Source organism: Carassius carassius, chromosome 40 (assembly GCF_963082965.1).
Source record: "Carassius carassius chromosome 40, fCarCar2.1, whole genome shotgun sequence".
In the NCBI taxonomy this organism is placed as follows: Eukaryota; Metazoa; Chordata; class Actinopteri; order Cypriniformes; family Cyprinidae; genus Carassius; species Carassius carassius.
Genome location: NC_081794.1, coordinates 20,155,852 through 20,170,653, shown reverse-complemented (window position 1 = coordinate 20,170,653; position 14,802 = coordinate 20,155,852). Strand labels below are relative to the sequence as shown.

The 14,802-nt window shown below is 35.5% G+C and overlaps 1 protein-coding gene across 2 annotated transcripts in view; it reads right to left on the bottom strand.

Annotated features, from left to right (window-relative positions):
• Window positions 1–14,453, bottom strand: part of afap1l2 (actin filament associated protein 1-like 2) — a 44,484-nt gene extending 30,031 nt beyond the window's left edge. The window contains exon 1 of one of the 2 annotated variants that reach the window (XM_059532470.1): window positions 14,258–14,453. In XM_059532470.1, coding sequence (XP_059388453.1) covers window positions 14,258–14,273 — 16 coding nt within the window. In that variant the 5' untranslated portion in view covers window positions 14,274–14,453. The remainder of the gene's footprint in view (window positions 1–14,257) is intronic. The other variant, XM_059532469.1, reaches the window with a different exon arrangement.
• Window positions 14,454–14,802: the final 349 nt, after the last annotated feature.

The following is a 14,802-nucleotide window of genomic DNA, read 5'->3' as shown; positions in this document are numbered from 1 at the left end:
TGTCCCCAGTAGCAGTGTCTCTACTCACTGTAAAACATTTCACGTTGGTTAAACTTATAAACGAAAGTTCACCTGCTGCCTTAAAAATGTGAGTTAACTCAACTCACAGATACTCTTTGTTTCAACTCAAGGAGATAAGTTTTACAATTTTTTAAACTAATGGCCATTAGTTGTTTCAACTTGATGCTCTGAGTTAAAACAACTTACTATGTTACATTATCAGTTCAAGAAAACTCAAATCAGCTCATAATAAATAGACTTGTAACTGGTCTGCTCAAAAATGTAAAAAATTTATTGAAATAAATTCAAGTAATGTACAAGCTTTAACATTGGTTTGAAAATACAAATTCTTGTAGGAAAACAGGTTTTAAAAAGTAATTTAGGAACACAAGTGCTTAAACATCCATTTCATCAAAACATCAAAGATTCTCTAATAATATACAGAACTAGAAGAAAGGTAGATGAGTGGTATAAAAGAGGTATAGAAAATGTAACTGAGGGGGAAAGAAAAAGGCATAAATTGGGGAAAAATGAGGAGTGGCAGGCCGTGTGTAATGATACAAAATAACGGCTCATCAATCACTTCAAAGAGTGTAAGTGTTCTCTATATAAACAAGTACATGTAGCTTTGACCTTTGAATGATTTGCACAATACATGGTGATTGACTGTGTCGAACAATACTCATGTAGTAAACTCTCACTAAAAGCAATAAGAACAGACATGTGAAATTGGTCTATTTCCAATAAATGCTCAAAGGTTTTTCCTTATAGTAAACACTTGACCAACATTCAGCATTTGAGATTACAGATAAAGCAAAAAAAAAAAAGGAAAAAAAAAAACTTTAATTTTTTTTTTTATTTGTACATGATATTATTGATGACATGTTTAGGCACTATATATAGTGTAGTACTTAGATTAACTGACAGTCAAAAAAGCATTTTAGCATAAATTATTACTGATTCTGGGATAAAATAATAATAATAAATATATTGTAATGGTTAAGCTGATTTACTTTTTCCCTACACATACTGCTCTACAATGAATTCAGTATCATCAGTACATTCACAAGATTTAAATATATTCTTACATCACACATCTTGATTATCTCAGAAGTCTCCTCTGAAAGGAAGCGTAGAAGGCCAAGTAGGGCAGCTTTTCTTCTGTTCCAATTTGTGCCCTACATACAATCATAAACAATACTGAGTGACTCCAATATATATATATACACATTAGAACACTTATATTAGTGCAAACTGATCAAATTGGGTTCATTTTTATTCATACCTCCCTATCAAGGCACTGTATAACTGCTAAGGCTCAAGCTCCTGCTTGATGATACAGATGCTTTGTACAGCTCTAAAAGACACCAAAGCATCTAGTCCATCCAAGAATGACTGCAGATGATCGATGGTGAACTCTGTGCTCATCTGAAACAGACACAAGACAGGAGGAAAAATGAAGCCAAAGAGACTAATAATGGGTAGGAAGTAAAGATGAAAAATAATCTAATATGTAAATCACATGCCATCTTATAACATAAATGATTAAAGAGGTCATATATAAAGGTCATGACACAAGTAATAAAATCAAGAATAAAGAATGATAAAAATAAGCAAGTTCACAATTACCTTATTGTAAAATGAAAATCCTTCACACAGCTTCTTGGAAACTTTGTAGGGTGACACTTTATATCTTGAGGTGACAATAACTTTGAAGAGGAATCAACAGCTGTAATGGTGCAGAAAAGCAGTAGCATATCAGCAGAAGCAATATAGACTAAGCATATTAAATTGTACATAAAGAATTGCATGGTCTGCATTAAATATGTTGTGTGACTGCATTAGGCCTGCAACAAATATACAAGTTAAAACAGCAAACGATTTTAATATCAGTAAGGATGTGTTAACTTTACCTCGTTGTAACATGAATGTCCTTAAAATCAGCTTCTTGAAAACTCTGCAGGGTGACAACCTTAACCTTATATCTTGAGCTGACTATAACTCTGAAGAGGGAGAGCTGTAAAGGAGTGAAAAAGCAGTAGCATATCAGTAGAAGCAATATAAACTAAGCATATGAAATTGTGCTATACAAAAATTAGTAAACGAACAGCTGTCAAACACGTTTAAAAGTAACAAAATATTAGTACTGAAAACCGAAGTGAAATATTAAGCTATTTTAGCATTTGAGGCTCTAGGAAACTGTCAAATTAGCGAGGGAAAACACCGTGTCCTTATATTGCCCCAGTCAAGTGCGTCTTCATCTGTGTAACGTTACACCTGGTCAAGACAGCCGCTGTCTGGATTTGAACATATTTTTTAATTACAGTACAAATGCGTGGCGTGGCCAAAAAGCTGATAAAGACGCTTTTTGTAAGCTTAATGTATCGCGACACTTTAATTCCACAAATAGACGTGCAGCAGAATGCGGGCGGCGACAGGCTTGACCGGGTGTTCACAGACGGCGGCTCAACTGACCACGGTCACTCGCGGAGCAAGGTCAATGCAATAAATAATAATACCTGCAGACTTCAGGTCGAAGACCAACTAAAATATAAGCACTGTGAACCAAAGTGATATAAATATTTTAGCGTTTGAGGCTCTGGAAAAACGAGGGAAAAACTTGTGTTGTCGTATTACATTCGCAAAGCACAGTCAAATTGGCTAACATGCAAATATCGCAACATTATTCATTTATCATTACAAATAAAAAAACAAAAACTCACCTTCCTCGCATTCTTTGTGTTTCTCGACACAAATTCATGTAAGGTCTCCAGGCAGCTGCATTGACTCAAAATGGCGATGGCCTCTCTCTGTATTTCGCGCTCTCCGTGTATCGCCCCTCCCCCAACATATAACTTACAGACACGAGTTAAATGAACTTTTACAACCAGACAAAACTCAGAAGAAGTCAAGACAACACATGACTTTACGTTTAAATTTTCAATAACTTATAAACTTAAGTTCAGTATCCAAAACTTAAAATGACAATTTAATTTAAAGAGGAAAAGTAAGTTCATATAACTTATTTGGGCTATGATGTTTTACAGTGTACTCAGATGATCTGCTATTTAGACAATAGAAAGAGAAGAATGAATGTCATCAAATAATGAAATAAGTAACACTGCATTACTCATTGTGATGACAAATGCAGACTATCAGCTATCTCAAGCATGCACAATGAGCCGAATGACATTTATTTTAGGAAAATTGACTTGAAATTTCATGCAGTGACACTAGTTTCACAGCAGACTGCTATGTGACATCTAACAACAATTTTCTAAATATTTTATAATTATTATACAGATGTTCATAAGCTTAATTAAGAGACCATAAATAGGAATATTAATACTTTTAACAATTTAATTTATCACATCCCAATAACTGCAAAACAGTTACTAAACAAAAGACATCGTTTGTCAACAACCATGAAAAATTCTGTCCATATATACAGCTGCAAAACGACATCCATTTTTAGGTTTCTTACTTTGCATTCATAGTGAAACCAACACCATCTATCAAGTAAAGTGTTATACATGCTGCTGCTACTATAATGATGAAAGTGTCAATTATTCTTAATTCTATTTTAATAACTGCCTATTATTACTAAGTCAATGGAAAATCAACATCTCTGCAATTACTGTGAGAGTAAGGCATGCTTCAAGACATGTTAAGCGTTTAACACAATAGGAAGTCATAGTTTAGAAAGACAGGATTTAATCAAACATTCCTGGCCGTCTCCTCTGAGGCAGATAACATCTATCCATCTCTGCATGCATAAATTACCCCTGAGAAGAACTCTTTCTGTATGAAAGATAAAATCACTTACAAAGACGCCAAACAAACAAACAAGCTCAGTGGACATAAGCATATTAGTAGTGTGTTCAGTACTCAATGTGCTTAATATATTCTATATATGCTGATATTTATATTTAAACTTTGTGATGATAATGACATATTAAATTTGATCCAAAGTAGATTGCATTACTATTTGTAGGAATATGTTCTGTGCATAAAATGTGGTTGTAACACATACACATTGCACGTAAACAGCAAATATTTAAAAAACAGTGTGTGGTTTTACTTAGCACCAACACCATGTTCACAACAATTCACAACTTTCTTTGGTTTCTCACCCACACAGGATGACCTACAAACATGTTTTTCAAATCAACTCAAATATTTAGACTTTAAAAAAAATTGACTTTAGTAACATATAAAAATATATTTTGGGAGAATGTTCCAACTGTTTTTGACCATACAATGAAAGACAATTGGGTTTTAACACAACACCGGACACCACTGACTTTCATTGTATGGAAAAAACAAAAACTTGTCATACATGTTTGGAGTTTGAAATGACATGAAGATGAGTAAATTTAGTTAAAAATAGTTTTTGGCTGACCTATCCCTTTAATAGTATCATGCATTCTCTTCCTATGATGCTCAGCTGAGCTTCTGTCTAAACATTTTCTCTGCCGTGTGTTTTCAGAGATTGATTTCAATGCCCTTCTCTGGAGGGACCATGGGAATGTGGAGTCAGCTGACTGAAGTACAAAGAGGGCTGAGTTTCCGTTGGTTAAAGTTTGGCCCCGAGTCCATTAAACACGGCAAACGTTGAGAATGAGCATCCACTGAAGCACTGAAACCGCTCACACTTCCTCAGAGTAATGAAACTTGGGTTTGACAGTGAAACGTTAGACTGTCTCCCACTTGACACTAACGGACTAAAAGTGCAGAGCATCATAAAATACATAAAATTATCAACAATTTCACTCTGATTGAAGTAAGTACAGTATGAAGACAAAGAAAGATCTCAGTGCTGACGGTACCTGTCTGGCTAACACTACAGCAGAGAGGGGAATTCTTTTGAAGTAAAAAAAAAAAACCACTTCCTTCTTCTAGGACAAATAATGATTGCAAATAAAGGTGTTTGATGGTGTTCTGTAAACCATGCACTATTTCTGGACTTTCAGATTGCAGCTAGACAAAGACATTCTTTTTCCCGGCTGATACGGAGAGCAAGTGTTTGGTGGAATGAGGAAGACCTCAGTAGAACCATTGACGCCGTGCTAGTTTGTCGTCCTCTTTCTGAATGCATTTCAAACTGATTTTAGACACATCCTTATGGTAAATTGTAAGGTTAAGCACCGCTCTTCCCAGAATCAAAGCCACAGAGCGTTTGCTGTATCAGAGCTGGGATAATAAACACAAGTTTAAATCGAGCAGTTTGAAGCTGCTCTGGGTTGTGTTAGTGTCCTAAGTGGTTTGAATTTTAAAGACAATTCCTGTCTGACACTTAAAATACAGCCCGGCTCCAGCTGTGGCTCATAAACTTAGCTCAGCTCAAGGCGACATATCATAGCACATCATTTATTTGATTCCAGAGTCAAACCCTCAATCTCTAAATTGACGGGCTGTCAGCCATGTGGGAGTCCGATCACAACAGTAGTGGCATGCTTTTTGGTGTTTTCTGTTGTATAGCATTCTCAATTCTTTTTATAAAGGCAACAGATGACACTAACCATCCTGAGACCACAGAAAAGCAGTACAGAACTGCCAATATGTTGTATACCTCTTGAAAGAACATGCTAAATGTCACATTTGTCAATATGCATGCCGCATACACAATACACAAGATACAGAAGATTTTAAGTAAGTGCATTTTAATAATTGGTGCTACAGTCTCTAAAATTTAAATAAAATATTTTTTAAAGTATATGTTCATTTATGACAAAAAGTATCGTATAATTATTAAGGTTTTGTGATTTATTTTTCCCCTGAGGTCTATTTATAAATGTTAAATCATAATTTATTTTTGCATCAACATTTTCCATCCTCCCTGATTCTTCAAGTCAAAAAAGCTGCTTTTATGCTACTATAACCAAAACACTCTGTAAACACTGCATGTGAATCGAGAAACTACACTGCACAGTGCTCACAAAACTCACTGCACTGTGGTTTTTCTGTGATGGCTGATATACCTGCAAAGTCTGAATTACATTGTGACAATTCACTCTGCCAAAACCCTCAATTACCAGTTATATCTAATATTTCTAATTCTCTTAACTGGGCTGCCAGTTTCTGATCACCCGAATGTTATTTGATTACTCCAACCCAGTCTAAAGTAATAACCAAAATCTATTTTAAATCTACTACATCTGTTTCCTAGAAGCTACAAAAAAATTTACACCCAGCATTAACAGCACAGAGACAGCCACAGCAATCTCTGTTAAATGACCATTTTGTGCCAGTAAACATAAAATCGCTAAATAATCAGAACTGCCTTCACACAAAAACTTTAAATGCCACCAGTAATAAAGATGTAATTATTCATTGGTTTCATCATGTTCAATGAGACAGCGTAATAGTCTGGGTTCTTTTCCTCTCAATCCCAACACAACCACAAAGAATCTTTACTTAAACAAATATATATGCGCACACCCAAATGCCATTACTCAGTAAAATTGCATCAATTAGGCTACATGTAATTCTGCACTACATAAATTAAAACATAATGTGTCATGTTCCAGCATAATGCTGATCACACCCATGCACTTTAACATTCATCTATTAGCCAACAACAAGTTCAAATGCTACTACATACGGCCTAAATACTGTATATGTCTCAACCCAGGAATGCTGCATTATGGTCTTGCCCACTGGCTCCACTTTATGCCTTTCAGTTTATTTACATTGAGCAATCAAGAGCACTGGCAACCGAAAATCAGATTGCTAAGAAAAACTGGAATACAAATTCCATTTCCTACAATTACTCCTTATCAAACGGAGCCAAAATGTTTTCCTTTGTCTGGACCATTTATAATCACAAGTTTGGAGCGAGAACCCGTTATGGATGAGGTCTGCAGGGACCCACAGCCAAATACATCCCTATTGTATTATAATGCACAAAGAAGAGCAGCGTCTTTAAACCATCTGCCAAAACACAAAAGAGAACAACACAACCTCCTGGATGCAAAAACTGCTAACATGGATAATCATGTTTCAAAGTTTCTGAGATTGTATTAAATATACTAAAGCATAATTATTAGCCACAATAAACTGACTCAGGCTACTAGTCCTTTTGATGAGGACATGGATAAGAACATATGATATGTGAACCAGATTATTTGTTTGTCTGGTCTCTCATTGAATGCTTCTGATGCACACAGAACATGAGCCACAGAATGTTTACAGTAAAAACAGCGGTGAAAGCTACATGTGTGGGTGCAGCTATGTACCACATCATCATTTCTTCTGAAACTAAAACTATTAAATATCAATTTCTTTATTGCAGTAAATCTAAAATAAGGTACAATTATATAAAATTAAAAACTAAATTATACTACATTATACTACACTAAAATATAAAAAATTACTTTGCTGATTTAAATCAAATTAAATTGCAAACATTTCCAAAACTGAACCAAAAAAAAAAACATAAACAAATGCTAAACATTAAATTGAAATTAAAATGAAATCTGAGAAAATAAAAAAAAATTCAGTAGCAGTGTAGCTAAATTATGTCTTGTCAATGTGCCAAAATAAGAAGTTGTTTCAGAGGTGGCGGAAGTTAGTACACTCTGATAAAAGATAAAAAAGACACAGGTCTTTTTTAAAAATGTGTATGAATAAACATTTTTTGCATGAATAAAACATGTACAATAAGAGCAGAAACGTGCATTATGTAAGAAGTAAGAAAGAAAAATAGCATTTCATGTTGACTTTAACAAACTGTTGTTGCATTTTAATAAAAAATAAATGACACCAAGTCACTCCCATTTCTCTTTTCTAATTGTCTACAGACACAAAAGACACTGATTTAAACCCACAAAAGCTCCCCTAGTCTGTTGCTTTCCCACACATATTTCTGCTGTGCTGCTTATGGGTTTTGGCTGTGATTGTAGTTGGACTTAGAAATATATCCCTTGACTATGGTTTTTTGTTTAACGTTGTTCCTCTTCAACACAGGCATGCATTCGTTAGCGGCGTCCCTTCAGACTTAAAGAGATACAGTATCTCAGTTCTCTTTGATTGACATTTGCTGCACAGATGATTATAATGAATAACTGTTTTGGAGCAGCAGTGACAGTTTCGCATGCAGCGTTAGTTCATTTGAATTGGGACCGAGTTCATCTGTGTGAACGAGTACTTCTCTACAGCGAGCCACAGTAACACTATTATTCACACACCACCCTCTTACAAAAACAAGTGAAATATAAATATATATAGCAAATCTGTTATTCTATGGAGTGATTCTTTCGCAACTTTCTTATCTAAGTTTGTGTGCTTATGTTTCTTTCATATTTACACAGGAACACTAATATTGTGAAAAAAGCCTGTATGCCAAATGTTTTGTAAAATGTCAAAGATTAACTTCATTTACATGCATGAATGTTGACCAAGTTTTAAAGTTGTCAGGAAAATGGTTTAGTAACAAATCCAGTGATAACCTATCGTTTTTACTGTAATTTCATCTGGAATGAGTCACTTTAAAGATCCCCTGAAATGATTCAACAAACAGTTTTCCTTCCAGCGTTGAAACATTTCCAATTAAAACAAGACATTATGGTTGCGTTTTTTATAGCCAAAAGTCTTTAGTTAACACCATAGCTCAGCAAAAGCATGATTTGCTACCTGCTATTGGCAAAAATGTTGTATCGGCCCTGTGTACAAAATTAGTAATTCATATTTTTGGTCCATTTTCCTGGAAGAGAATATTTAGGCTTTAATTGCTAATAATCTATTATGTAAACTTTTAGAAGTACACTCGCATATACGCAACTATTTAAGTTTGGGGTATATACAGTTTTTTTTAAAAGAAATTAATACTTTTATTTAGCAAAAATGCATTAAATTGATCAAAAAATGACAGTAAAGACATTGATAATGGTACAAAAGAAATCTACTCTAAATACACTTTGAAAACTGCATCATAGTTTCCACAAAAATACTAAGCAGCTAAACTGTTTATCATTGATAATAATAAGAAATTGATCCCCAAATCAGCATATTAGAATGATTTCTGAAGGATCCCATGACACTGAAATCTGAAGTATTTGCTGCTAAAATTCAGCTTTGCCATCACATTAATAAATGTCATTTTAAAATATATTCAAATAAAAGTGAATATGACCTCAGAAACATTGACTAGAAACTACAAATCTTATTTTTAATGGGCATGTTTCCAAACTCATTTGATTATGTAAGTATGTTTATCATCCTGTCAAGGACTAAGGACCAATGTGGCCAACAATGCAAATGGAAGCCAGACAAAAAAACAAACATTAACCTTAATCAAGCATAGGTTACATAAACTTTGCATTAATGTTCTAATTTCATTTTAATAAGCAGTGTTAATTTGTCGCAGGTATACATGACCCCACGATGGCATTGTAAAATATTCTAAAACAAGTGACACGTCAATTTTTCACCGGCTGCGCACGTTAGCGTAACTCTCTCAGTCCAGCCACTGATTGGCTCACCTCTGTTTCACTCGGCAACACTGCCTCTGACCTCATCATTTCAGTGGAGGATAAATGAGTGATGACAAGCCTGATTGAAGGGACTCAGTCCACACGGTTTAATCTTTCTCTTCTGCTGGCCACTGAAAGGACGTTAACATGGGTCAAATCTAGGGGACCAAATTCAAACCATTTTCTTGCCATTACACTCTCACAAGAGAGGAATATTTGAATGGCGATACAGAAACAAAATGACACTAACTTGGAAAATGGACATATCGTTGAAATCATACACAGATAAGACTTCAAACACAGCTCAGCCGGCAGCAGTTGGCGTCTACTCTGTCTTGCTGTGATGACTTCTGACGAATGATTATGCAAGTTAAACCATTATTTATTTTGTTGGCTGATTGTACAGTCGCACAATTTCGAAATCGTGTACCGCAATAGTCTTAACAAAATGTCAGGGGCTAACCAAAACAAAAACAACAACAAACGTGTCTTTGTTTTGACTTCATCAGAGGTCTTAAACTTTGAGCAAGAGAGGACCTGAAACAGCACTGACTCACAACTGCATTATTTATCCGGTTCAGACTTGACAACAGCATGCCGGGTTGTAATCTTAACCATGGACAAATCACAACTGACACTCCTGCGAAGAGATAAGCATGGAATTATCAAGCCATCACAAACTCCACGCCTGAATTAACCACCCTTAAACAGATATTGTGATAGCAATGTTGCGCTTATTACTCTCTAATCACATCCAACTGGAGAGGACAAAAAGGGAAAGTTGGAGTTGAATCTGTTCTCTGCAAGTCTGTTTGAAAAAGTGCAACAGTGACCACCCACTTTTTCAGCAGTCTTGGTTTCCGGAAGTATTTTTCCCATTCATTTCTCCATAGGGATTTCAAAAAATTCCTCAATAAAGACTTCTAAGCTTTGAAACAAACCAACCAGCACCAAGACAAATCCCAACATCAGTTCTGATTCAATCCAAAAACTAAATAAATACAACACACAAACATTTTTTTATGTTTTTGAAAGAAGGCTCTTCAGCTCACCAAGGCTGCATTTATTTGATAAAAATACAGCAAAAACCATAATATTGCAAAATACTGTTTTCTATTTGAATATATTTTAAAATGCTAATTATTCCTGCCATTTCAGCAGCCATTACTCCAGTCTCGTGATTTAGAAATCCTTCTATGCTGATTTGGTGCTGAAATAACATTTATTATTATTAACAATGTTGAAAACAGTTGTTTTTCAGGATTATTTGATTAATAGAAAGTTGTAACATCACAAAGTACTGTAAAAATAAAAGCTAAGGTTCGAAAGTTACTTTTATTCAACAAGGATGTATTAAATTGATTAAAAGTGACAGTACAGTAAAGATATTTATAATATTACAAAAGATATATATGTGTGTGTGTGTGTTTGTATATTAGTGCTGTCAAACGATTAATCGCATCCAAAATAAGTTTTTATGTAATATATGTGTGTGTACTGTGTATATTTATTATGTATATATAAATACACACACACACACGTACAGTATATATTTAGAAAACATTTACATGTATTTATTTATATAATTTATATTTTATGTAAATATATTTAATATACAAATATAGCATATTTTTCTTGCAATACATGCATGTGTGTGTATTTATGTGTGTGTACTGGCTGCCTGAAATTTGGAGACTGACTCAATTACATCATTTTCAAAGCTTGATGGAAGTGGACAGTCTTTTGGCAGGCTGCCTGTTCATTTCCCTGGCAACAGCAACTACTCTAAAGAGGAGGATCCTAAGAGCTGGCTGAGTCAGGAGATACAGAAGCATATATCATTGCTTAAAAACCTCAGAACTCACTGTAGGCCTGTCCTGACTGGTTTACTTTATTAAAATATATTTATTTACTGAGAAAATAAATGAGATTTATTCTTCCGGAACCCAACTCTATTCCAGGCCGATCCCGGGAAAAGTGCTGATTCCTGCCTCTTTTTCTCTTTATTTTCATCTCCGCTGTGCTCGCTTAGTTTACTAATAAGCGTGCAGCTTCCCTGTTGACTCTCTTCAGAAGTGAGGGTAATGAGGGCATGAACTCGAGGACCCGTTTTGAAAAAGTGCTGATCTCTCATTCTGGGATGCCTTTGGAGCTGCTTCCAGCACGCAGGCTGTCTTTATTAAGATGCACGAGACGTCCCTGTGTCTCCAACAACATTTTGGAACGCTGACACGTTCTGAGCCCTGGCCCAGGCGGCGGGTGGGTCCGGAAACATGCTGGTATCATGCGGGACCTCAAGGGTGAGATCTGGTTCCATGGGCTCCCTTTGAAGAAAGAAATCAAGGCGGGAATGGAGGAAACCAGAACGATAAGAAAAGAGCACAGGTTTAAATACTCTATTCAGGTACATTTGGGTACGTATCAGAGTTAGATTACTTTTTTAATCTCATTATTGAAATTCTACACGCTCTCTATATTTAGCACACCCTGCTACTGCATCAGAGCAATAAACAGAGAGCAAGAGTTTGAACAAATCCTCTTAGTTCAGATTCACTGCAGGCTCAAATGTCCACACAAAAGCATTTTCATGTAAAAGTGACACTAAATAGGCCAGAATGAACAGTTTTGCGATACTAACTGTGAATTCTGAAGCTCAAAGTACTATATTATCCAAAACCACAACCCAAAGCTATATCCTGAACTCAAAACATGCACATTCATGTAATCTACACAGTTCATTGAGTCAGTCCCACGAGTTCTCATTATGTAAATAGCATTACAGAGATTGTCTCTACTATGTTATGCTACACACAAAAAAAAGCATCATATGACTTTGGAAAATATGTCACCCACTCAGTGTTTTATCATGGGAGAAATTATGTGATACTCCTCAAAATGCCATCTCCCTCCTCCCACTTTCCTATTTTCCTTCCTCTATCTTCCTTCCCTCCCTATATGTCTTATCTCACAAAAACAAAGTACACAAAGAGTCTTTAAGAGGCATGGCCTCACAGACATCTAACCACAACAACTGCAGGCCTGTTCGTGACAGAATTTACCAACACAATGCTGTCATTAAACCATCACAGTGTGCAATAATGTCTCACCACATTTAATCAAGTCACACGTGCCTGCTAATTAAAGGAGTAGTTCATTCTGTCATCATTTACTCACCCCCATGTTGATATGGTATTGTTTACCAGAATGTTAATGCCGTTTTTCCCATACAATGCAAATTAATCTGGGGCTGTAAAAAATCGCCAAACCTGAATATGCATGTGCTTGAGATTTTAAAGCAACAACAGAAAGGGACAATTTCAGTAACAAAAATATAAATTTCAGTTTTGTCCCTTACTATATTCCAAAGAAGTATATAGAGTTAAGGCCCATTCACGCCACTCACAATAATTTTAATTATGAAGTTTTAATAATCGTTTATAGGGAGGTTCACAACACAACTATAACAATAACAACACAGAGGTACAATGTCACTGGAATCACTCTCCAGCTGATTTCCAGCTAATGAACCATAACAACACTGACAACCAATCAGATTCCACTTGACTTTAAAGAGTGTGAGGATTTAAAGAGACAGAAAACAAATAATAAATACAATGTTATAGTCTGTTGATGTGGATAGTTATCCTAATAATTATCATTTTTGGGGTAAACAGGACTTAATTCTATGAGAATACGGAAGTTCACAAGACAGCTACTGTATGAAGACAACAACACAAAGGAACAATATAGCTGAAATCACTTTCAGAACATTTTTTCCCAGCTGATGAACAATATAAATTGACAGCCAATCAGAATCCACCTAACATGAAAAAGAGTGTTAACAGTGACAGATGACATTCCATCAACTTAAACTAATATTAGAGTTAGGGTTAGACAGACTGGAATAGTGAAGTGACATATTCAGTCAAAAACAGTACAGAGGCTGTCATGCGAATACTAAGAACTGGTGAGATAATAGAACTTTGAGTTAAACCAAAACCTGACCAAATAGTCTACTTCACTAACTCAGGTTTGTACAGCACAGGAAGTGGAATTATGAAGTGAAAACCTTTGGGGTTCAGAGGTTTTTATTGTTCAAACACCTCTTTCCATAGTCCAAGAACTTTGGTCTGTTGCTGCTACACTTAACATTAACTTAATCTAATAGCTACTTGCTATTACATTTTACTGTAGATTATCATTAGTGTTGGACTGCTGTTGTTGTTATTATAAGTATTGTTATCATTAGACATGTCCAATCTAGATATAGCTGAACTGATGAATACACTTTCAGAAACTTTTCCAGAAAGAAACATCAGTTTGCACAAAAGCTGCTGTTCCTCCCATAGACTCTTATCTCAGTTTAGTCATAAAATATTAGGGCTCTGCATTCCTATGCATACAAAAAGCTTAAACCACAGGAATCCAAAGAATTCTGGAAGAACAATTGTTGCTACTGGACAGAATCTCTTGTGAGCGTCTCTAACAATTGCTTGTTTATTTTTGCATTCAGAAATCGTATACTAATACTGAGGAAGAATGCGAACCACACAGAGATAGAGAAACCAATGAACGAGCGCATTGAAAAGTCAACTTTCCCTGGAAACTCAGTTTCCTCCTGTTGCATCCCTCTGGAGAGCGATCCCACAGTTTCCCACGACCCGCTATCCCAAATATCGAGGATTGGAAAACATCGCAAAGGTTTAAAGTTGTTCACAGCGGGCTTTGCGTGTAGCTATATGAGACATGATACCATGAAAAATTCATATAATCGTTTCACTTACCTTTGTGCTTATCCATTCTTCTCACGCGAAGAAGACTTCCTTGTTTCTGCGGTTTTTTATGAAGCAGATCAGTTAAGACTGGTCTGTGTCAGGTTTTCTTGGACAGTCCCGATTTCTCAGGCTGATTCTGATCTGATGTGATGAGATGTAATGTGATGTTATCCTCTCCTCTTCTACAGCTCTTTCAGATGCGCCTCTGTCTGTCGCGCGACTGCCGCGCCTCCTCTGGCGCACGTCATCGCTTAACACAACTTTCGTTTGCACTTGCTTTGAAAGAGTTGTATATTTTATATTATAAATTGGAACACGGAGTATATCTGAATACATTTTGGTGAGCATACAGTACTTTCAAAGTATATACAGGAATATAAAATACATTTCACACACAAATATATATATTTTTTTCTTAAGAGCTGGCTTTGGTAGTAAATTATTATTGTTATACATAAGCGCCAAATATAATCATCCTCGTCAGGCGACCCCCATCCTAAAATTTAAAATGCCGCTATAAATATGTGTAAAATTATCTAGAAAATGTTACATTG